Source organism: Myodes glareolus, chromosome 1, assembly GCF_982192425.1.
Source record: "Myodes glareolus chromosome 1, mMyoGla1.1, whole genome shotgun sequence".
NCBI classification, from domain to species: domain Eukaryota; kingdom Metazoa; phylum Chordata; class Mammalia; order Rodentia; family Cricetidae; genus Myodes; species Myodes glareolus.
In genome coordinates, this window is record NC_142026.1 from 74,645,987 (window position 1) to 74,670,648 (window position 24,662).

The following is a 24,662-nucleotide window of genomic DNA, read 5'->3' on the forward strand; positions in this document are numbered from 1 at the left end:
TTACTACATTGATCCTTACTATTGAAGAGCATAGGAGATCTTTCCATTTTCTGGTATCTTCTTCAATTTCTTTTTTCAAAGACGTAAAGTTCTTGTCAAATAGGTCTTTCACTTCCTTGGTTAGTGTTACCCCAAGATACTTTATGTTATTTGTTGCTATTGTGAAAGGTGATGTTTTTCTGATCTCACTCTTAACTTCTATATCGTTTGTGTATAGGAGGACTACTGATTTTTTTAATTGATCTTGTATCCTCCCACATCACTGAACGTATTTAACAGCTGTAGGAGTTCTATGTTAGAGTTTTGGGGGTCATTTATATATACTATCATCTGCAAATAAAGAATGTTTGGCTTCTTTCTTTCCAGTTTGAATCCCCTTGATTTCCTTTTGTTGTCTTACTGCTATTGCTAAAACTTCAAAAACTATGTTGAAGAGATATGGAGAGAGTGGACTACCTTGTTCCTGATTTTATTGGAATCATTTGGAGTTTCACTTTATTTAATTTGGTGCTAGCTGTCAGCTTGCTATATATTGCTTTTATTATATTAAAATCGTTTTCTTCTACTTCTTCTGGGATAGGATGATCAAGTCTTCCTGTAGCGTGACCCTGGGTTCTGGTGTTACCATGTTGTTTTTTAGGTTGTTGTAGAAACTCTTGCATTGATGCCTACCCATCTCTTCTTTCAAATGAGGCCAGCAGTGTCTTTGGATCTTGGTCCAATCCTTGCTGTGGCAGTCTAAGTATTTGGGAGTTTTCTTGGTCTACTCTCTACTGTCAATGTCTATCTCAGAAAGCCTCTGAGATCTCTATACACCTGCTATCTTGATCTTCTCTCCTGGTTTGCTCTCTTGGTGTTCTCTCTTAATCCCCTCAGTGTTGAAGCATTCTCTCGGTCCCCTCAATATTATAACAAGCTCACAGTTCTTAGGCAGTGTGTGGTTAGTAGCTTTGGGTATCCTTGAATGATCTGGGTTTTGGGGGAGCCTAGCTGCAGGAACCTCCCTATTGGCTGACTAAAAGCTGAGGGAGTTGGGGAAGAGCCCCTGGGTTTTGTCCTACTGGGGAGGTCCTGGAGAGTGGGGCATGCAGCTGTGTGGCTATTCACTCACCTCTTAAATCCCCTCAGTATTGGAGCAAGCTCTGTTTCACTGAGATTGCAGGAGAATTGGTGGGTTTGGGAACAGGGTGCAGTTTGTAGTTTGGATGGTGGCTGGATGGGTTGGGGGGAGCCTAGCTGCACGAAACTCCTTGCTGGTTGGCTAGAAAAGCCAAGGGAGTTGGGAAGGTGCCTGGGGTTTTGTCCTGTTGGGGAAGTTCTAGAGAATGGGATGTCCTGCCAAGTGGCTGTTCACTCACCTTTTAGGTCCCCTCATTATTGGAGCAATCCAGCTTCTTTATGTAGCCATTTAACGCTATAAAATTTCCTCTTAACACTGCTTTCACTGTTTCCACAAGTATGGGTATGTTGTGTGGTCATTTTCATTGAATTTAGGAAGTCTTTAATTTCTCCTTTATTTCTTCCTTGACTCATTGTGATTAAGGTAACCATTGTTTAATTTTCATGTGTTTGTGGAATTTCTGAAATTAGTATTGCTGTTGAATTCTAATTTTAAGCCATGATGATTCAATAAAATACATGGGGTTATTCCAATTTTTTTATCTGCTGAGGTTTGGTTTGTTTCCTAGTATGTGGTCAGTTTTGAAGAAGGTTCCATGAGGTGCTGAGAAGAAGGTATATTCTTTAATGTTTGGATGGAATGTTCTATAGATGTCTGTTAAATCCATTTGAGTCATAACATCTGTAGTTTCCTCATTTCTCAGTTAAGTTTTTGTCTGGTAGACCTGTTCCATGGTGAGAGTGGGGTGCTGAAGTCTCCCACTATTAGTGTGTGAGGTTTAATGTGTGATTTAAACTTTTGTAGTGTTTCTTTTTTATATGAGGGTGCCCTTGTATCTGGGGCATAGATGTTCAGTATTGAGATTTCCTCTTGATGAATTTTTACTGTGACTAATATGAAATGTCCTTCTTAGTCTCTTTTGATTAAATTTAGTTTAAGGTCTATTTTGTTAGTTATTAGGATAGCCACATCCACTTGTTTCTTAGGTTCATTTGATGGGAAAAATGCTCCCAACTCTTTATTCTGAAGTGATGTCTCTCTTGGAAGTTGAGGTATGCTTCTTGTATGCAACAGAAGGATGGATTCTGTTTTTGTTTCCAATCTGTTAGCCTGTGTCTTTTCATATGTGAGTTGAGTCCATTTATATTAAGGGATATTAATGACCAGAGATTACTAGTTCCTGTTATTCTAGTTTTTGTTGGTGGTGATGTTATTTAGTGTGTTTTTCCCTTTTCTGGGATTTCCTGCTGTGAGATCATCTATTGTCTGTGTTTTTAAGGATATAGCTAACTTTCTTCAGTTGGAGTTTTCTTTCTGGTCCTTTGTATAGGGCTGGGTTTGAGGCTAGGTATGGTTAAGTCTGGTTCTGTCATAGAATATCTTGCTTTGTCCATCGATGGTAATTGAAAACTTCACTGGATATAGTAATCTGGGCTTCCATCTGTTGTCTCTTAGAGTCTACAGCACATCTGCCCAGGACCTTCTTGCTTTCATGGTTTCCATTGAGAATTAGGGTGTAATTTTGATGGCTCTATCTTTATATGTTACTTGACCTTTTTCCTTTGCAGCTCTTAATAGTCTTTCTTTATTCTGTATGTTTTGAATTTTGATTATTATATGGCAAGAGGACTTTTTTTTATCCAGTTAGCTATTTGTATCTTCATAGGGATATCATTCTTTTGGTTGGGAAAGTTTTCTTCTATGATTTTGTTGAATATATTTTCTATGCCTTTGAGGTAGAGAATTTTCTCCTTCTTCTATCCCTATTATTCTTAGATTTGGTCTTTTCATAGTGTTCCAGATTTCCTGGAAGTTTTGTGTTAAGGATTTTTAGGATTTAATGATTTTTTTTGATCAGTGAATCTGTTTCCTCTATAGTATCTTGAACCCTTAAGCTTCTCTCTTCCATCTCTTATATTCTGTTGGTTATGCTTGTCTCTGTACTTCCTGTTTGTTTACCCAGATTTTCCATATCCAGAATTCTCTCTGTTTGTGTTTTCTTTATTTCTTCTATTTCAGACTTCAAGTGTTGATTTGTTTGCTTCACATGTTTGATTGTTTTTATTCTTGGTATTCTTGGTTTTTTTGAGAGATTTATTAATTCTTTGTATTAATTAATTTATTTATAATAAATTTACATATATAAACACAATTTTTATATAATGTATTTTATATTTATAATTTAAAATTATATTTTGTATTTATTAATTTTTAAAATTTTTTGTTTTTATTTTCCTCTATTCCTTTAAGGAAGTTTCCATGTTCTGGCTATGACAAACAATGCTGCTATGAGCATAGTTGAACACATGTCTTTGTGCTACAATTGAGTATCCTTTGGGTATATAACCAAAAGTGGTATTACTGGGTCTTGAGGAAGGTTGTTTGCTAAGTTTCTGAGGTATTGCCATATTCAAAGGGGCAGTAGCAGTTTGCACTCCTACCAGCAATGAAGAAGTGTTCCCTTTACCTCAAAACCTCTCCAGCATAAGTTGTCATCACTGTTTTTGGTCTCGGACATTCTTACACGTATAAGGTAGAATCTCAGAGTTGTTTTGATTTGCATTTCTCTGATGGCTAAGGATGTTGAACATTTCCTTAAGTGTCTTTCAGTCATTTTAGATTCCTCTATTGAGAGTTCTCTGTTTATGTCTGCAATTCATTTTTTATTGGATTATTTGTTCTTTTGATAACCAATTTCTTGGGTTCTTTGTATATTTTGGAGATCAGGTCTCTGTCTGATGTGAGGTTAGTGAAGATCTTTTCCCATTCTGTAGACTGTCATTTTGTCTTGTTGACCATGTCCTTAGCTTTACAAAAGCTTTTCAGTTTCAGGAGGTCCCATTTATTAATTGTTTCTCTTAGTGTCTGTGCTGCTGGGGTTCTATTTAGGAAGTGTTCACCTGTGCCAATGTGTTCAAGTGTACTTCCCACTTTCTCTTCTATAAGGTTCAGGGTGGCTGGCTTTATGTTGAGGTCTTTAATTCAAATTGGACTTGAGTTTTGTGCATGGTGATAGATATAGGTCTATTTTCATTTTTCTATATGTTGATATCCAGTTATGCCAGCACTACTTGTTAAATATGCTTTCTTTTTTCACTTGATTTTTTTGCTTCTTTGTCAAAAATCAGGTATTCAGAGGTGTGTGGACTAATATTCAGGTCTTCTATTTGGTTCCATTGGTCCTCCTGTCTGTTATTATGCCAATACCAGGCTATTTTCAGTATTGTAACTCTGTAGTAGAGTTTGAAGTCAGGAATTGTGATGCCTCCAGAAGTTCTTTTACTGTATAGGATTGCTTTGGCTATCCTGGGTTTTTGCCTTTTCATATGAATTTGAGTACCATTCTTTCAAGGTCTGTGAAGAATTTTTCTGGAATTTTTGTGTTTTCAGTACTTTAGCTGATGATGTAAGTCACAAAACAATCCTAAACTAGTTCAGAATTATGAATAATAAAAGGGTTATTTAATTAAGGGGAAAACTTACGGATCACTATCTGAGATGACAGTCCTCTACATGAACAGGAACAGAGTCTAGAAGCTGGAAACAAGATCCAGAAGCAAGAGAGTGGGTGCACTTTCTACACATGGAAGGAGGGGGGAGAAACTTGAACTTTCCACAGGGCAGGAAACCCTGACTGCTCTTAGGGCTGAAGAGGAAGGAGGAGAGGGAGTGGGGGGAGTGGGAAGGTATTGGGAAGAGGGGCAGAAGTGGAAACTTATAAATTAATAAAAAAAGAAAGATCCAGCAAAAAAAAAAAGAAAAAGAAAGAAAGTGGGTGCAAATTTACCGCTGCTTTTACAGTATAAGAGACCATGCCCAAGTGGGCTGGTATCTTAAAGGCTGTTGGCTCCCACAGCAACTCCCCCTTTTATTTCAATAATAAAGTTTCAAACCCAATACAAAACTATATACACTAGGAGCAGATATCAAGTATAATTCAAATTACAACCAGCATAAAGAATATTAAGTAAGGAATATATGCTAAGTGTTTTAATAAACATTCTATCCTATGGAGTCTAAGTCTTATATAGGAAATGGCTTGGCTAGATCATAAGAGAACAGTAACCACAACTGAAAGACTCCAAATGCATTTGTAAGCCCCCTCAACCCTAAGACATTATTCTAAAACCTTATACTCATTGTCTCTCTTGGAAACGGGACAGTTGCCCACACACACATACACACACACACACACACACACACACACACACACACACACACACATATGCTGGACTGCTTATCCTCCTGTGTCCTTGTGAATAACCACATGCTGGACTGCTCATCCTCCTGTGTCCTTGTGAATAATCTTCAAACATAACTCCATTCTGGGAATTAAGGCAAAGACAACCCACAGATGTTGACTCAGTTCCTGATGTTTGATTTAGTCACTAGAACAAGGCCAGGATGGCCCATAGATGCTCCCTTTATCTAACCTGACCACGCAGCTATTCTCCTGCCCTGGAATAGACCAATCACTGCTAGTGACCTTTTAAATAAGCCAATCCAATAAGTTGGAAAACAACCTACAGGTTCCCCCCTTGTGTCTGTGGGTTTTTGCTTTAAAATATGGACTGTAACAGCTATCAGATGTCCTTCATATCCCGAACATGAATGGCCCTGTCATGACAGAATAAAAATCCTCTTGCTTTTGCATCAATTGAGGTTCTGTGAGTGGTGTCTGGAGCAACTCTTCCCTGATGTTTGGACTTCCAGTCCAACACAACTATCTAATGTTCAACCCCACTGAAGGCCTGAAAAAGGAAATAATATTACTTGAGCAGGCAGGAAGTACAATCAAGTAGCTTTCAAAGTGGGCAATATATGACAGAGACAGTTTGCTACCTGAGCAATCACCCAAAGTCTCATTTTGCAATGTTGAAGCAACCAACTGTGGCTAAGGCCTAGCATAACTGAAAGACCATTTTCAGAGACAGGAAATTTTCAAAACCATCTTCCCCTGTCTTGGCAAGATTTGACAGCCCTGCTTATCCTTTTCTGGATATCATGTAACTTGTCAGTGATTGAGGCATTGTCAGTTCCTTGCCCAAAGGCCAGTTTTGCCAAGAAGAAAAGAAGTTCTAAGTGGAGTGTCTTCAGTCCTCAACATTCTCTTGGGAATAGATTGGTTCTGTCAGAAGCAATAATGTTTCATGTCAACAGAAGCCTAAGTTATTTAAGTGCCATGATTCATAGAGCCTTGAAGAGATTGAAGATTACCTATCTAGACACAATACAATCTCTATCTATCTAAAGAACCTAATTGATCTGACTGTATGTACAACAAACATGAACAACTATTGACCTATAATAATTAATATCTGTATAACTTCAATACTAAAACTTCACATCAAATAATCTGTAAATAAATGTGCAACAAATGAGAACAATGACCTCAAAATGTAAACAATCTATAAGTACCTTGATCAGAGGTAGGAGTAATATATAATGCAATATGAAAATATAACCTAAAAGTTTTACCAATAAATACAAAATGTCCTAAACCGAGATAGAAACATGCGTATATACAATCTGACAGAATAACTTTGCATAGGTGTACAAATAATGTAAATAAATATAACAAATATAATTTGAACTTGTATCAATATGCAAAAACTGTATCAATGTAATTTATCCACGAATAATAGCTCACAAGTATTCACTCTGTTACCCACTATTGTTATCTCCCCTTTTTTTGAACAAATATAGTTTTCACCCCAACCCTCTATCTAGGACAAGTAATAACCAATAACCCCTAAACATCTAACCCTAAACCTAAAGTGGGTGTCAGATGATGATGTAAATCACAAAACAATTCCGCACCACTTCAGAATTATGAATAATAAAAGGGTTATTTATTTAAGGGGAAAACTTACAGATCACTGTCCTAGAAACTGTCCTCTGCATGAATAGGAACAGAGCCTAGCAGCCAGAAGTAGGATCCAGAAGCAAGAGAGTGGGTGCACATTTACAGCTGCTTTTACAGTATAAGAGACCATGTCCAAGTGGGATGGTATCTTAAAGGCTATTGGCTGAAGGAGTAGAATGTGCTCCCAGAGCATGTAGCTCTGTAGTAGAGTTTGAAGTCAGGGATTGTGATGACTCCAGAAGTTACTTTATTGTACAGGATTGTTTTTGGCTATCCGGGGTTTTTTGCTTTTCCATATGAGATTGAGTAGCATTCTTTTGATGTCTGTCAAGAATTCTGCTGGAATTTTTATGGGAATTGCATTGAATCTGCAGATTGCTTTTGGTAAGATTGGCATTTTTACTATGTTAATTCTATCTACCCATGAGCATGGGAGATATTTTGGAGGAGAATAGTAGAGATTTATTAACCTCCTAACTGGAATGTAGGTTTTATTTTTTTATTACTTTACAAATAACACCACTCAAAATTTCCACATCCTCCCCTCCTCCCACTTCCCTCCCTTTTCCGCACTCACCCTCCCTCCCTCCCACTCCAGTCCTAAGAGAGGGCAGGGTACTCTGCCTGTGGGAAGTCCAAGGCCCCCCTCCATCCAGGCTTAGGAATATATGCATTCAAATAGACTAGGATCCCAAAAGGCCAGTACATGCAGTAGAGAAAAATCCCAGTGCCATTATCATTGGCTTCTCAGTCTGTCCCAATTGTCAGCCACATTCAGAGGGTACAGTTTGACCACAGAGCATGGGAGATCTTTCCACTTTCTGGTGTCTTCTTCAATTTCTTTCTTCAAAGACTTAAAGTTCTTATTATATAGGTCTTTGACTTATTTGGTTAGAGTTACTCGGAGATATTTATGAAATAGTGAAGGGTGATGTTTCTCAGATTTCTTTCTCGGCCCATTTATCATCTGCTGTCTCATTTTCTTTAGGAAGCTTCAGCAGTAATTTTTCTGTGGGTCCTGCAAGTCTAGTCAAGCAGTTCAGGCAAAAGCAGTTTCTGGCACAAATGGATAACAAACTACATGAGGAGTTTCTTCAATGCCTATCATCCTCCTGAAGTAGACTAGTGCTGCCAGGAGCAGAAGAGTCTCACGGTCATGAAAAGTCCTGCCCAAGGCAGCAACCTCTACAGAAGCAGGTACAAGGGAGCCACCACTGTCCCACAGAAGCCAGAGACATCTGTGGGACAGGGCATGGATCAGAGACCTCTGCCAGAGCAGGCCTGAGCCAGTGACCTCTGCCAGAGCAGGCCAAAGGAAGTGACCTCAGTGGGAGCAGATCCAAGCAAGCGCATTAATGGGAGCAGTCCTAAATGACCCCTGGGATTGTAGAGTAACCTTTCAGAAGTGCTGAGCAATCTTTGAGAACACCAAATGACCTCTGGAGTGACTGGGACCATGGCCCTGATTGCACCACTAGAGTAACCATCTGTGTCTTGGATCCACTGGCACCTGGAAGATTGACCACCAGAGACACAGGCCCAACGACACCAATCAGAGTAAAAGATGGGTAGACAAGGTAAGAACACACTCAGCCCCAAAAAGAGCAATATGACAGCAACAAAAACTAGTGGCCCTGCAACAGCAAGACTTGAACACCAAAATATAGATGAAGCAGAAGAAAATGACCAAAAAATAACTTTAGGAGAATGTTTGAGGCCTTTAAAGAAGAAATGAAAACTTCTCTCAAAAAAAATGGAGGAAAATACAAAAAGTTAGAAGAAATCAGCAAATCCTGTTGGATCCTAGAGTCCAATTCCCGAGGAGGAGTCACCCCAGGAAAACACTCTCACACCACAGTTGATGTAAAAGCATGAGGATTTAATTAATTCTGTCACGACAGGGTCTTTCAGCATTTGAGAAGTCTTAAAGACCCCGAATCATTGGTACAGGCTACTTTTAAAGTAAAAAGCCACAGAAATAAGGGGGGAGTCTGGTGGTTGCTTTTCATCCTAACTGTATCCAAGGAACTGAGTCAATATCCTCTGATCAAGGCTGAGGAACTGAGTCAACATCTAAGGGTTATCTTGCCCAATCCCAATAACAAAGTTCTATCTGAAGGACATCCACAAGGACACAGGGAAATGTAAAATCCCCAACATTCCAGTACGTGCATGTGAAGTTGTTAGGTCCTTGGTACCCAGGGGAGGGGGGAGCACTACTGCTGAGAGACCTCAGAAATGGCCTCAGAGTTGTCAGAAAAGGCTTCAGAGTTATGCTAGAGTTTTACAATCCCTTAAAGAAAATCAAAAGAAATCCAGTCCTGGAAGCTAACCCAGTCCTGGGACACTGGCAGACCAGGATTGAGCCAATGACCTGACTCAGAGTCTGCGATCTCCACCAGAACAGGAGTGGGACTGAGCCAGCTACCTAGGACAGGGAAAAAACAAGCTCCACCAGAAGCAGAAGCCAGGAACAAATCCAGTCTGGGGACACAGGCAGATCAGGATTGACCCAGGGACCAGATCCAGAGTCAATTATCTCCACCAGAACAGGTACAGGGGAGTAACCACTGAGAAAGTGAGCCAGAGCCAGAGACTGCTGAGGGTCCGGATGTGAGTCTGGGACCTTCAAGGGAGTAGACCTAAGCCAACTCACTGGTGGGTCTGGGCAAGAGTCTAGGACCTCCTAGGAACTAGGCCTGAGCCAGGACCTCTGTCAGCCTGGGCTTGAGTGAACCTTGGTCCTCCAAGGGAATAGGCAGGAACCAGATATCTCAGCAGAGCCAGTTACGAGTCTGGGACCACAGAGAGAATATGCCTGAGCCAGGTCCTCTGTGGGTTCAGCATTGGTCTGGGACATCAAAGGGAATAGGCAAGAACCTGGAACCCCTGCAGGTCCAAGTGCGAGTTTGGGACCTCTGAGGAAGTAAGCAGGTCCTTTGTGGGTTCAGTAGCACCCAAGCCTGGGACCCCTAAGGCACTAGATCAGAACCAGAAACCTTTCCAGGTCCAACTCCAACCCAGGGACTTCTGCAGGAAGGAATCCAGACTGTAGGACCCTCACCCCTTATTCTCAAAGGGTCAAGAAAAAATTTCCTAGCAGAATGTTTTCCCAGGAAGATAGTGCCCTTCCCCTCTCCCACCCAGGAGATTCCGAGCACAAGGTCACTTAGCTCAGCCCAGCCAGCCACCTGGTACAGGCTAATAAAGATGGCCTAACTCAGGAACAGTGGCCTTGCTCTAAGAACAAGGAAAAACTGACTTAGCAGAATGGGAGGGAGCAAAAGTCCTTGCATCCATGCCAAAGCAGTGTTAAAAAGCCTCTTTGTAGTTATACCTTTAAAAGCTTAGCACACAGAGGAGATAGAACTCCTCTCTACCTCACTACAATGGGGATGGAGATGAGTTCCAAACATGTTTGTATTTATGCTGATTAAACCTTGCTTGATACAGACTGGGCCTCTCTGGTGGTCTCTCTCTGGGGACATAATCTGGGCACAACATTTGGTGCATTGGCCCGGAACCCCAGAGATTCTACCAGGATGATAAAGACCAGAGGTTTATTAGCATCTACCTTTGTCCTTTGTCTCTTGTCTATTTGTCTCTGCTATTTTGTCTTGTCTGTCTGACTATGGCTGCTTTGGTCTTTTACCGATTTGGGATTTTGGTATTGACAGGTGTTTCTAGACAGGGACCTTTCTGGTCCCGGATCATTTCCAGACAGGGATGGGAATTCTCCCAGTCCCAGGTCATTTCCAGACAGGGGCCTTTCTGGCTCCAGGTCATTTCCAGACAGGGAGATTTGCTCCCAGGTTAGTAGACACAGATGGGGATTCTCCCAGTTCCAGGTCAATAGACAGAGGCCAGCATTCTCACAGCCCTGGGTCATTTGCAGCTACCTCAGAGACAGCTGTTTGGGTTTCTCCCACTGCGGGAGAAAATGTCACCATGTGTCTTGTCCCAGGAATTTGTCAAAGTCTCTTTGTGTTATATTATGGTAATTGTTGCTTTGTTTTCTTTCTCTCTCGACTTCTATCCTTAAGGGTCCTACCACTCCCATGGAGCCCCAGCCCCCTTTCCCCCAGGGATAGAGAGGAGAGAGGCAAAATCTTGGAAAGTGCCCAAAAATTGGGCATGGAGAGGGTAGGGAGTGCATGCCTGTGACTTGGAATGTCTTTGGGGCCTGCTACATTGGGTGGATGGTGATTCCCCTGGAGTTCCAAAAAACTGTTGCCTCTTTGTTTATTATGTTTGTTACTTTTTTGGCCCTTTAAGGGGCAAGCCACACCCACTCCTGGTGACCCCTGACCTCGCCCCGCCATCTTGGATCACACATTCTTACTGCTCTCTTCTGGGGGCTGTGCACATCTCCCCATGTCTCTCTCTTTCTCTCTCTCTTATTTTCTCTTCATCTCCCTTTCCCTTTCTCTCCCTCTTCCCCCTTCCCCTTTCTCCTCCATAACCCACTAAATAAATATTTCAATCTCACTCTACCTGTGATGTCTATCCAGTCTCTGTCTCCTGCCCGCCTGCCATGTGTCTGCCTGCCCACAGTCAGCTGCTCTTCAGGGATGCTCTCCCGCTGCTCTGTGAGCTCGCTGCCTGCTCACACGGCCCCTGGGGATCTTGCAGGGACCCACAGCCATCCCTGCTCACATGGCCTCCACAGTCATCTCTGCCTTGGGACTAGAGTCCGCTGCCTGCCTACAGCTGCCGCCTGGGGCACTCCATCATTTTTTAAAGTATAAAAATGTTTAAGACTGGACTGAGGAGGACTAAAAAAAAATAAGACAAAACTTAAATGTAAAAATGCAGATGACTTGACAGCAACCCATCTAGGGTCTGTATCCCTAACCCTGAGCCAGGTCTGATGGCAGATAACCCACTGCCTGGGTTCTGAGAGCTAAGCCTTGAGACTGCGGAAAATGCAATGTGGCAGAGGATCTTTGGAGCCTGTGGGGCTCCAAGGCCAGGGAGCAGTGACACCTGGGATAGAGCAGGTGGCAAAGTCATCATGTAACCTGCTGAGGGCAGAGGAATGCCTCTTCAGAAGGCAGGTGGTGAAGCTAATGACTGAGAGAGGTTGGTTGCAACAAAACAGGGCAGCCCCCTCTCCCTTGTTCTCTCTCTGTGTATCTTGAGGGTCTTTGCCTTCAGTAGGAGAGAGGGACCTGCACACAGGTGGCAAAAAAATGACTGCTTGCAATTGAAAAACTGGGCAAATGTAAAACAGAGAATCTGAGATCATGGTCAGACAAAATCTAACAAAAGAAACTTTTTTATTAAAAACTTCCACCTCCTCCCTTCCTCCCACTTCCCTCCCTCCACTCCCCCCACTCCACCTCCCCCTTCTTCTCCAGGCCAAAGAGCAGTCAGGGTTCCCTACACTATGGGAAGTCCAAGGTTCTCCCCACTCCCCCCAGGTCCACGAAGGTGAGCATCCAAACAGACAAGGCTCCCACAAAGCCCATTCATGCAGTAGAATCAAAGCCCAGTACCATTGTCCTTGGCTTCTCAGTCAGCCTCCACTGTCAGCCACATTCAGAGAGTCTGGTTTGATCACATACTCCATTAGTTCCATTCCAGTTGGCCTTTGTGATCTCCCATTAGATCTGTCCCACCGTCTCAGTGAATGAACACATCCCTCGCGGTCCGGACTTTTTTGCTCATGCTCATGTTCTCCCTCCTTCTGCTCATCATTAGGACCTTGGGAGCTCAGTCCAGTGCTCCAATGTGGGTCTCTGTCTCTATCTCCATCCATCACCAGATGAAGGTTCTATGGTGATATGTAAGATATTCATCAGTGTGGCTATGGGACAAGGCCAGTTCAGGCACCCTTTCCTCTGTTGCTCAAGGAACAAGCTGGGAACATCTCCTTGGACACCTGGGAACCCCTCTAGAGTCAAGTCTCTTGCCAACCCTAAAATGGCTCCCTTAATTAAGATATATACTTCCCACATCCACCCCTCCTTCATCCCAACCATCCCATTCCCTCAAGCTCTCTCCATCCTCCCCTTCTCCCTTCTCTCTTCCCATCTCCCCTTATCCTCACCTCACCCCCATCCCTGTGCTCCTAACCCCTGCCCAGCAATTTTGTCAACTTCCAATATCCAGGAGGATAACTGTATGTTTTTCTTTAGGTTCACCTTCTTATTTAGCGTCTCTAGGATCACGAATTATAGGCTCAATGTCTTTTGTTTATGGCTAGAATTCACTTATGAGTGAGTACATACCATATTCCTCTTTTGGGGTCTGGGTTACCTCACTCAGTAAAGCGTTTTCTATTTCCATCTATTTGCATGCAAAATTCAAGATGTCATTGTTTTTTACCGCTGAGAAGAACTCTAAAGTGTATATGTGCCACACCTTCTTTATCCATTCTTCTATTGAGGGGCACCTAGGTTGTTTCCAGTTTCTGGTTATTACAAATAGTGTTGCTATGAACGTAGTTGAACAAATGGTTTTGTTGTATGATCGGGCATCTCTTGGGTATATTCCCAAGAGTGGAATTGCTGGGTCCTGAGGTAGATTGACTCCCAATTTCCTGAGAAGCTGCCACACTGAATTCCACAGTGGTTGCACGAGTTTGCATTCCCACCAACAATGGATGAGTGTTCCCTTTACAGTAGTACAGACACTAAGAGCAACAATAAATAAATGGGACCTTCTGAAACTGAGAAGCTTCTGTAAAACAAAGGACACTGTCAATAAGACAAAACAGCAGCCTACTGAATGGGAAAAAATCTTCGCCAACCCCACATCAGACAGAAGACTGATGTCCAAAATATATAAAGAACTCAAGAAATTAGACATCAAAATTCAAAATAACTCAATTAGGGGCTGGAGAGATGGCTCAGTGGTTAAGAGCACTGACTGCTCTTCCAGAGGTCATGAGTTCAATTTCCAACAACCACATGGTGGCTCACAACCATCTGTAATGAGATCTGGCGCCCTCTTCTGGTATGTGGGGAAACATGGAGGTAGAATGTTGTATACATAATAAATAAATAAATAAATAAATAAATAAAACTTTTTTTAAAAAACTCAATTAAAAATGGGGAAAAACACTAAACACATAATTCTCAACAGAAGAATCTCAAATGGTCAAAACACTTAAGAAATTGTTCAATATCCTAAGCCATCAGGGAAATGCAAATCAAAACAACTCTGTAATGCTGTCTTACATTAGTAAGAATGACTATGATCAAAAATATCAATGATAGCTTATGCTGGAGAGGATGTGGAGTAAGGGGAACAGTCCTCCATTACTGGTGGGAATGTAATCTTGTGTTACCACTTTAGAAATCAGTGTGGTGGTTTCTCAGAAAACTGGGAATCAACCAACCTCAGGACCCAGCAATACAATCTTCGGTACATGCCAAAAGAGGCTCAATTGTACTACAAGGGCCTTTGTTCAACTAATCTCATAGCAGCATTATTTGTAATAGCCAGAACTTAGGTTAACTGAAGAATGGATAAAGAAAATGTAGTACAATTACACAATGGAGTACCACTCAGATGGTAAAAAAAAAAAAACAATGACATCGTGAAATTTACATGCAAATGAATGGAACTAGAAAACAACATCCTTAGTGAGGTAATACAGACCAAGAAAGATGAACATAGTATGTACTCAATCATAAGTGGATAACCAGCTGTAAAGCAAAGGATTGTAACTACTTTTTAAATTACTTTGTATCCTAATAAGAGAGGCAAAGACAGGATGTGGACTTGGGTGGTTAGTGTGGTGTGGAGGACCATGGAGAAGTTGGAGGGGAGGAAATAATAATTATAGAGTATACTGTATAAAAAGTCTATTTTCAATTTAAAAATGTAAAAGCAAACAGAAAGGGTAAAAGCATTTATGATTCTTTAAGTAAACTATTACATATACTATCAAAACATCAAGCCTCAGCTCTTGAAATCATTATCCTTAGCAGGACACAACGTACATAGGTTTTTAACAAGCTCTGACTTTTAACAGGGAATTCACAAGGTTGTAAGGATCCTACCCATGTTCCTGGTGAGTCTTTCCAGGACACAGGGCTCTGATGACAGACCCTGTCCACTCATTGACACTGCATTTCCTGGGGTCATCCACAGTTTTAAGCAGTCATGGGTGAAGCATGTTGCTAAAGTAACCAGGCCCTCATCTGACTGCAACAAGGACAACTCAGATTTCATGTCGAATGAAGAAAGGGTCAGGGAAAAGTAGAAGATGTTGATCAAAGTCAATGGTACATCTGAGGACAGATCTTGATAGATATCTTAATCACAGACCCAAATCAAGACCAACACAGGGCTCTTTTAACCTGTGTTCAGCATCAGGTTATTCAAACAAAAGATAAATCCAATCCCTTCTGTAGAGCTTAGCATTTGTTTATTATGAACAATTGATTTGATAAAAAAAAATCATAAAACTGTTTGAAGGGGAAATGGAGTGTAGACAGTGACATAAAGTTAGTTTCATACTGGTAAAATGAAATTCAACATTTTCATTCTTCAGTTGACACCTTACTCCACTGGAATGTACTTCTTCCCCTAGTATCTTCACCATGGAGCTTGTCAGAATCCAACGAGTCATTATCCCTCTCATGCCCAAAAATGCCATCAGATATTGATCATTGATTGTCCTTGTCCCTTTTACTTGCACTCCACTGTAAGATAGTACCATCTTTGGAGTTTATCTTTAATTACAAAAACTTAGTAATACAAAATTCTGATACAAAAGCCACCTTCATGAAATTTCACCTTCACATGACACACCAATGACAAAAAGATAACCTCAATGTTTCATTGTGAGACCCAGGAGTCAGAAAAGCTCCACTGCTTCAGGAAAGAAGCTCAGCCTTCACTGAGCCTCCATGGAAACATGCATGTGTGTAGAGACTTTTCCATAGCCCCAAGGAACAGAACCACCTTGGCTCCTGCCTTCCTCATTGTAATTAAATCCCAGAGAGAGTGACCATGGAATCATAGCTGGAGTTGGACAACTCCTTGCCTACATTTCAGCTAGTGTGATGCCTGATCTCTGGCCCTTGAAGTGCATATATCATAGGGAATTAATAATATCACAGTTGCCTTACTCAATTGCAGGGAAAAGCACTGTGTGCTTACTAAATTTATATCATTGTAGCAATATACTAAGGGCACATTGCTTCTTCTGTTTTCTTGGGAGCCTAGTGAAGTTATTTCTCTCAGTTTCCAAATGGAATTCAAAACTCACAATCGAGAGGAGGACTTACTCAATGCCAGACAGCTGAAACTTAGGACAATCAATGCTGTTGGCACAACTTCTAACCAATTCAGCTGTGACTTCTCCTTAAAATATTTGCTGTTGCCCAATAAAATGGAATTATGCTAAAAAAAATCTATTATTTAACTCTCTTCCATTAAACAAGAAACATCCAGAGAGAACTTGCAATGAGGCATCAATATTCCAAAGTCAAAATTAGAAAATTATCAAGAAAATACAAAGGTCAGCTGTGATGACCTTCTTGGTAAACAGTTTGACTGTGTCTGGAATTAACTAAGAAAAAAGCAGATGAACACCTTTATAAGGGACATTTAATCAGAATTTTAAATATTAATTTAATTAATATTATTTCTACTGGTGGTTTGTCTCAGTGTATGTCTATCCTGGTGTCTGTGGAGGTCACATATGGCCATCAGGTCCCTCAGACATGTTGTTATGGATGGTGTGATGCATCAAGTGGTTATTGGAAGCTGAAAAAGTATCCTCTGGAAGAGCATATTGTGCGTGCATGCACATGCGTGTATGGAAGGGTGTGGATGCATGTACTTCATTCACAGGGAATGAATAATAGGAACTCTGCTACCTTGAACTGAAAATAATTTGATCAAAAGTCAATAATTAAGATCTGAACCTACTTGGTAAAGGATATAAAATAACCTATTTTCCAAAATATCAAAATACTAGATACACGTGAATGTACAGGGGGTCAAACAAACATAGAAACTTTACCTAAGATCCAGTCACTTGGATTCTGCCCTAAACTGACGTAGATTCAAGACACAGACTCTTCTACATTTCAACATGAGCTGTTTGTGAAAAGCAACAGCAATTGTCCTCAGCTGGTAAACTCTGATGGACACACGGGTTTAAAGGACTAAGCCAGTGGAGTCTATCTGACTACGTGGCCAGCTATTGTGGTGCATGTGGAATGCCATGGAAGGGGGCCATGGGAAAAGGTTGGAGAAGACCCTATCATGACACTACATCCTGGGGAGTTCATATCCACCAACAAATGTGATGTCGCTGCTGGAACTCTACAAATAACCCATCAGTGTGAGAGAGAGGACTGATGAGATGCCATGTGAGGCTGTCAGTCATCTGAGGCAAGTTCATCACACGGTGTTCATCCCACCAGGTCAGGTGTTGGTGTGTTGTTTCACGCAGGTCCATAGAGAAAAATGGTCACTACAGGAAGAATTTTGACTTTTTCAGAGCAGGAGAGCCAGTTTCTGGTGAATTCAGAAACTTACCTTTGCTTGACGACAGGCTTTCATATTATTATTACACCTTAGCAAGTAAATTTCCGCATACCTAAATCTCTGATCTGAAACTTCCCTATAGAGATAAATGTCAAAGTCAGAGGACCACTTAGTTTTCTGAGTCCTCCTACAACCGTATATTACTTAGGTTTGAATCTTACAGGAATAACTCAGATAAGCTTTACGTATGTCAAAGAGAAGGTAGAGAACAAATTTACTGCAAAGACAGATGCTAACACTCCAGCATACAAGCCAGCTGCAATGCTCTGCAGGAACACCACACACAACCAGGAGAGGGTAGCACCTCTTTTCATTGACAATGATGCCTGTTGGAGGGAGAGGTGAAGGAGCTCACAGCACTCAGTGTCACTCTAATTGGTCCAAATGACATGGCCCATCACTTATTCTCAGGTCAGGAGAAACAGGTGTCCATGAAATCAATAGGAGAGAGTCACTCTAGCCATGTGACACACTTGGCATGACAACTCACACGGGTGCAAAAGATGTGTGGGGCCGAGATAGGAATGTCCCTTAGAAATGGATATGATGAAATACTTGGGACATTTCCCCAGAGTGAGAGCCTTATACTAAATATAGTTTTATTATTTCGTTGAAGAAAATTACATATGCAAAGTATATTTGATCATTTTCACCAATACTCTAGGAAATCTTTTCTTCCCTTTTCTGGGCCCAGACTGACAAAAACCCACTGCAAAATAAGGGTTTCCTTAAAGTCCTAATACTCTTAACTCTACCTCCTAAATCCTGATGTAAAAGAATTGAGCCACAGCATCATATTTATGCATTACTGGGGATCAAACACAGACATCTAAGAATGTCACACAAAAACACTACCAAATGAGCATTTTCCTGATTTACTAAAGGACATATATAGACAGGCTTACAACATAGTAGTTATTCCTATTGACACTGATACAAAGGAAACCAAGGGTGTTTTGTTGCTGGACTCAGCAACAAAAGGGGGAAATACCCAGTGACCTCTCTCTCATCATCCATATGACAAACAGAACATGTGTGTACCCTGGATCCATCCTTTGAAATGATGTTAGGTTAGAGAATTTCCCCATGGCACACATTCCTACCATAGGATCATTACTAAAGAGGAGGTTGAAAATTTGTAAGACTCAGAGGTGGTGGATGACTACAAGATTCTGTATTCTGAAACTGCAACAAAGTTGCACATCTGAGCTCACAGTGGTTGTGATTACACGCACAAACCCCTTATAAACTGGGATACTCCACAAAATCCCACCCATAGATCAAGAGCAATTGGCATCTGAGATCTACTGGAGAGAAAAAATCAGGTTTCTTTAACAGTCTGGGCCCTGGTACCATGCCCAAGAATATGAAAAGCACAAATTGAGCTACATGGAAGGAAGAAAACAAAAAGTTAGGGTGTAAGAAAGGGCAGTGGATTTTCAACAACTAGCAGGTCACAGAAGAAAACAAAAAGAAAATATGATGAAGATTATTTAGCTATCCGCCAGGAGGTAGGAAATAGTCAAGAGTCCCAGGTAACCTTGGGTGCATGGGGGGGGGGGGGTGGGAGGGTTGTTGGAAGGGGAGAGGGTTAGAGAGAAGGGAGTAGGGGAGGAATGGAGAAAGCTCGGCTGACCGAGATGGGGGGAAGGGAGGAAGGATGAATGTGGGATCAGGGAAGAATATATTTCAACTAAGGGAGTCATTTTAGAGTTTACAGGAGACTTGATTATATATGGGATCCCAGGTCCAAGGAGAGATCCCCAGATTGTTCTCTGGACAGAGGAGGGGGTGCCTGAACCGGCCTTGGCCCGTGACCATACTGATGAATATTTTGCTTATCACCATAGATCCTTCATCTGGCGTTGGATGGCGATACAGATGGAGGCCCGCGTTGGAGCACCGAACTGAGACCCCCAAGATCCGAATGAGGAGCAGAAGGAGGAAGAAAATGACGAAGGACTGCGAGGGATACTATCACCCACTGATACAAGGGGTCGGATCTAATGAGAGTTTACCAAGGCCAGATGGACCGTGACTGAACGAGCATGTGATCCAACCAGATTCTCTGAATGTGGCCGGATTTTCTGAATGTGGCTGGCCTGCAGTCTTTCTGAGAAGCCATTGACAATGACACTGGGACTGGTTTCCTCTGCATATACTGGATTTTTGGGATCCAGTCTGTTTGGATGCTCACCTTCCTGGACCTGGAGGGAGGGGGGAGGAACTTGGACTTCCCACAGGGCAGGAGACCCTGACTGCCCTTGGGGACAAAGAGGGAGGAGGAGAGAGAGGGGGGGAGTGGGAGGGCGTTGGGAGGAGGGGCGTAAATGGAAACTTTTTATAATTTAATAAAATTACTTTAAAAAAAATAATAATAACATATAAAACAAAAAAAATGATTAGGAGAATTAGTAGCAGATTTTCTATGGCTCTCTGGGATTAATGGTTTTTCATATCATTAGTATAAATATATATACCAAAATAATGCATTGAATATATTATTTAAGATTACAAGACTATTCTAAAATTTCCTTTTCATATCAAAATAAATGTCTTAATGGAAATAAAGTAATTATGTTACTAAAAGTTTAAAAAAAAAAAAAGAAAATATGGTCAGTGCAGGAAAACCAGCAAGAGAGGGTGAGGGAGAAATGGAGGGGTGCATAGTGGACTCCATCAAAACACAATACATACTGATATGATATTTTCAAACAATTAAGATGTTAAACCCATGATCAGGTTGGTGGCCAACACCTTTAATACAAACAACTGAGAAGCAGAGACAGAAAGATTTCTAGGAGATCCAGCCCAACCAGGCCTACATAATCAGCTCCAGGACAGCCGGGGTTCCACGGAGAGAGCCTGTCTAAAAACAACAACAAAGTTTAAACCCATAAGTATAAGAAAAGATAGCAGATGAAAAAAAATGAAAGATCAGAAACTGAAAATTACAGGATGAAGTGGGTGTGACTCAGGGGTGGAGTATGGTTCAGGAGAAGTAGAATACTGAAGGCCCCGCCATCACCTCTAGCATCAAAAATAAAAGGAAATGAAATGTGTTTACTGAGCTCTCTTTCTCGTAATCTCAGTTGCCAAACAAATACTAACATGTATTTTGGCAAAGCCCTGATGAACAAGAGCATTACCCTTGAGGTTGAGCCCAGAGACTCCACATGGGATATTAAGGCCAAGATCCAAGACAAAGAAGGCATCCCACCTTCAGTGTCTGGTATTTGCTGCCTGCAGATAGAGCATGGCTGCACCCTGGCCAATGGCAAAGCACAGAAAGACTTCCACACTTACCCTGGTTCTACCCCTGCATAGTGAAGAAATATGCTTAAAAGAAATCCCACACTAGTCAGAATTGGGAATAATAGACAGTTCTTTACTTAGGGGTAGACTCACAAATCAGAATTTTCTCCTGGAACGGAGAACAGAAAGAATGAGAGGCCAGTCGCATGCTTTTTCTTTCTTTTTTTATATTACTTTAAAAATACTACCAATAAAAATTCCACTTACTCTCCTCCCACTTCCCTCTGACTCCCCCAAAACACCCTCTCCCCAATCCCCCTCCAGTCCTAAGAGAGGGCAAGGCATCCTGCCCTGTGAGAAAACCAAGGCCCTCCCCACTACATACAGGATGAACAAGGTAAGCATCCGAAAAGAATAGGACCCCAAAAAGTCAGTAAATGCAGTAGAGACAAATCCCAATGCCATTGTCATTGGCCCTTCAGTCTGCCCCAACTGTCAACCACATTCAGAGGGACCAGTTTGATCCCATGCTCACTCATTCCCAGTCCAGCTGAAGTTGGTGAGCTCCCATTAGCTCAGGCACACTGTCTCTGTGGGTGAACCCCTCGTTGTCCTGACTTCCTTGTTCATATTCTCCCTCCTTCCACTCTTCAACTGGACCTTGGGAGCTCCGTCTAGTGCTTCTATGTGGGTCTCTGTCTCTGTCTCCATCCGTCACCAGACGAAGGTTCTATGGTGATATTCAAGATAGTCGTCAGTCTCACTACAGGACAAGACCAGTTCAGGCACCCTCTCCTTCACTGCCCAGGGTCCGAGATAGGGTCATCCCGGGACGTGGACTCCTGAAAATCCCTCCAGAGCCAAACCTCCAGACGCATGCTTTACATCCGAATAAATAGTATATGAGGCCACACCCCAGTGGACGGCTAACTCAAAGCCTATTGGCTGTATGATTTCCTACAGCAGTGTAGTGGCATCAAAGAGCCAACCCTTTGCCAGTTTATTCACAAGCACAACAGTAACAAAGCCATGCACTGCTGCCCACAAGTGCTGCCCACACCTGCAGCCCTGTGCAGTTAACTGCCTCAAGAAGGGTGGCCAACCAACCTGCATCCCAAGAAAGTCAAACAATGCTGGGAACTTGTTTTGTCCAAGATCCCCCAGAAACAATGAATATTTTTTTTCTTACCTGAAGCGGAAGGACTAAGGAAACTGATGATTATAAGACTGGGCTAGAGACATGGATCAGTGTATAAGCACCTGCCATGACCTTCAGCCCTGACTCTGATCCACATTGCTCAATGAGAATACTGCCTTCTGTAGTTGTCCTCTGACCTCCATGCAGGAGCTGTGACACACGTGAGTGTACACACATAAAGAGAAAATCGTTGTAATATATTATTATCACATACGTGAAATTTAAAGACAAAAGTGTAAATAAATAAATAAGTGTAATTTAAAGTTGGAATGGAAAGTACACATATCCAAAAATAACAAACAGCCAGAAACAGCAGTGCACGTTTGGAACCCATCACTCGAGACTATGAGGAAAAGAATATAAATTTCATTCCATGCAGATGTATACAGCAGGGCCCTTCACATAAACCTTCCAACATTTTGAACATGAAAAGTGCTCACATAAAAATGTGAAAAGAAATAAACACACATGTAAATTTGTATTTTTATGTGTAATACATGTCTGCTACAAGGTAAGAAATCTGGTCATGAAAAAGATGACAGATGCAAAGGACATGCTTGGAGTTATGGAAATGTCACCCACCAAATATTGCCTTAAGAATCTACTGCCAGACCTAGCCACAGTATTGGGGAAGTCAGAGTCTGGTGCCTAAGGAGGGCAGTTCCCCTTCCTGTGGGGCTGCTCCAGTACAACCCTGTCATGGGGAGTGCCTGCCTCCAGAGGCCACACCCTATGTCTCCTGTCCCTCCGGGCAGTCTCTGTTGTTCTGCCCATGAGAACAGTTGCAGCCTACAGGAGGAGATGCCATGACCTTCACCTTCACAGCCCTGCTCTGTCTGGGTGAGATGTGGAGATGGGGAGGGAATACCATCATCTAGAAATGGTGCTGCCCCACAGCCCAGCACTGGCCCATCAGGAAACCCCAGGGTTTCAGGGGGTTCTGAAGAGGGGAGGACCTGCTCAAGCCTCAGGGACAAAACTCTCACAGGGAACTCTCTTCCAGGACTGACTCTGGGCCTCGGGACCCCAGTGCTGGCAGGTGAGTGGGTGTCTGCAGATGTCCTGACCTGCACCTCTCATCATCCCCAGGAGCCCTGCCTGGGCAGTGAGGACGGAAACAGCACACGTGCGCTGGGGTGGACGGAGGGTCGGGAATGGGGTTGCAATCTTAGGATGGCTGTCCTGAGTCCTAGCTGCTCTTTTCTTGCAGGAGTCCTTCCTAAGCCTGTCCTCAGAGCACAGCCACACTCTGTGGTCTCCAAGAGGAATAAGGTGACCTTCTTGTGTGAGGGAGCCACAGGAGCCAAAGAGTATAGATTTTATAAAGAACTATACCAATATCCATGGCACAGAGAAATTTCACAGAATCCTAAGAACAAGAATAAATTCTCAATCTCAGAATTAGACTATCACCACGCAGGGCGATATCGCTGTCAATATCAGACCCCTGATGGAAGGTCAGAATACAGTGACCCCCTGGAGCTGGTGGTGACAGGTGAGAGGACACAGTCTGTTCAGTGAGTATGCCCACCCTCTCACAACCATGGAACGTAATGAGACTATCGAGGACATTTAACTGATTCCTTCTTCTCTCCTAGGATTCTACAGTAAACCCAGGCTGTCAGCCCAGTCCAGCCCTGAGGTGACTGAAGGAGAGAATGTCACCCTCCAGTGTGACTCACAGCAGGCATATCACTGTTTCAGTCTGACTAAGGAAGGACCACAGCAGCTGTTCCAGACACTGGACTCACAGTGTATCACCTCTACTGGGCAGTACCAGGCCCTGTTCTCTGTAGGCCCTGTGACCTCAAGTCAAAGGTGGATATTCAGGTGCTATAGCTTTGACAAAAACAGACCTCAGGTGTGGTCAGAACCTAGTGAGCCCCTGGAGCTCCTGGTCTCAGGTGAGGAACCCTAGCCTTTCCCTAGAATGATACTGAAATGATACAGGTGCTCAGAGAGGCCTTGGTGTGTGATGTGTGTGAGGATTCAGGGCTGCTGAGTCCATTAACACAGAACACAGAAGACAGTGATCACAAATACAGAATCCAAGGCAGACAGTGACAGCAAAGCCCAGGAGATCCAGGACAGATGAATTTTCATGGAGCCTTGTGTTAGTCTAGATCAGTTCAAGTATCATTATCCACAAGAAGACAGTAAACTCATAGAAGAGAGGGAGGAGCCAGAACTCTGAGGACACCAGGAAAACAGGGCCCACAGAATCAACTAAGCAGGGATCACGAGGGCTCACAGAGACTGAGGCAGCAACCACAGAGTCTACATGGATCTGCCTTAGGCCCTCTGCACACATGCTGTGGTTGATTAGCTTGGATTTTTGCTGTTGTTTGTTTGCTTGATTGTTTGTTGGTTTGTTTTGGAGTTCACTGTATTGCTCTGACTATCCTCACACTTTAGGCCAGGCTAGCTTTGGATTCACAGAGATCTGCCTGCATCTACCTCCTGGTGTTGGGGATTAAAGGAATGCACCATCACTGACTGGAGAGCTTGGTGATTTTGTTAGATTCATAACAACGGAAGTGGGGAAGTCTTTGACTCTCGCCTGCACGTGTGATCTTTTTCCTCCTACTGGGTCATGTTGTCCACCTTAATATGAGGGTGTGTGACTAGTCTTATTGAATGCTGCTATGCCATGTTGCATTAATATCACCTGGAAGGCTGCACTTTTCTGAAGGGAAATGCAGCAGTGG

At 42.5% G+C, this 24,662-nt stretch overlaps 1 protein-coding gene across 5 annotated transcripts in view; it reads left to right on the forward strand.

Moving 5' to 3' along the window:
- Positions 1-24,662, forward strand: part of LOC146895918 (paired immunoglobulin-like receptor B) — a 48,554-nt gene that overhangs the window by 20,671 nt on the left and 3,221 nt on the right. The window contains exons 1-4 of one of the 5 annotated variants that reach the window (XM_087909993.1): positions 22,630-22,794; positions 22,958-22,993; positions 23,165-23,449; positions 23,553-23,858. The exons of 1 other annotated variant lie outside the window; for it this stretch is intronic. In XM_087909993.1, coding sequence (XP_087766119.1) covers positions 22,761-22,794; positions 22,958-22,993; positions 23,165-23,449; positions 23,553-23,858 — 661 coding nt within the window. In that variant the 5' untranslated portion in view covers positions 22,630-22,760. Of the gene's footprint in view, positions 1-22,629; positions 22,795-22,957; positions 22,994-23,164; positions 23,450-23,552; positions 23,859-24,662 lie in introns of those variants that run through there. 3 more of the 5 variants (XM_087909989.1, XM_087909986.1, XM_087909976.1) reach the window with 3 other exon arrangements.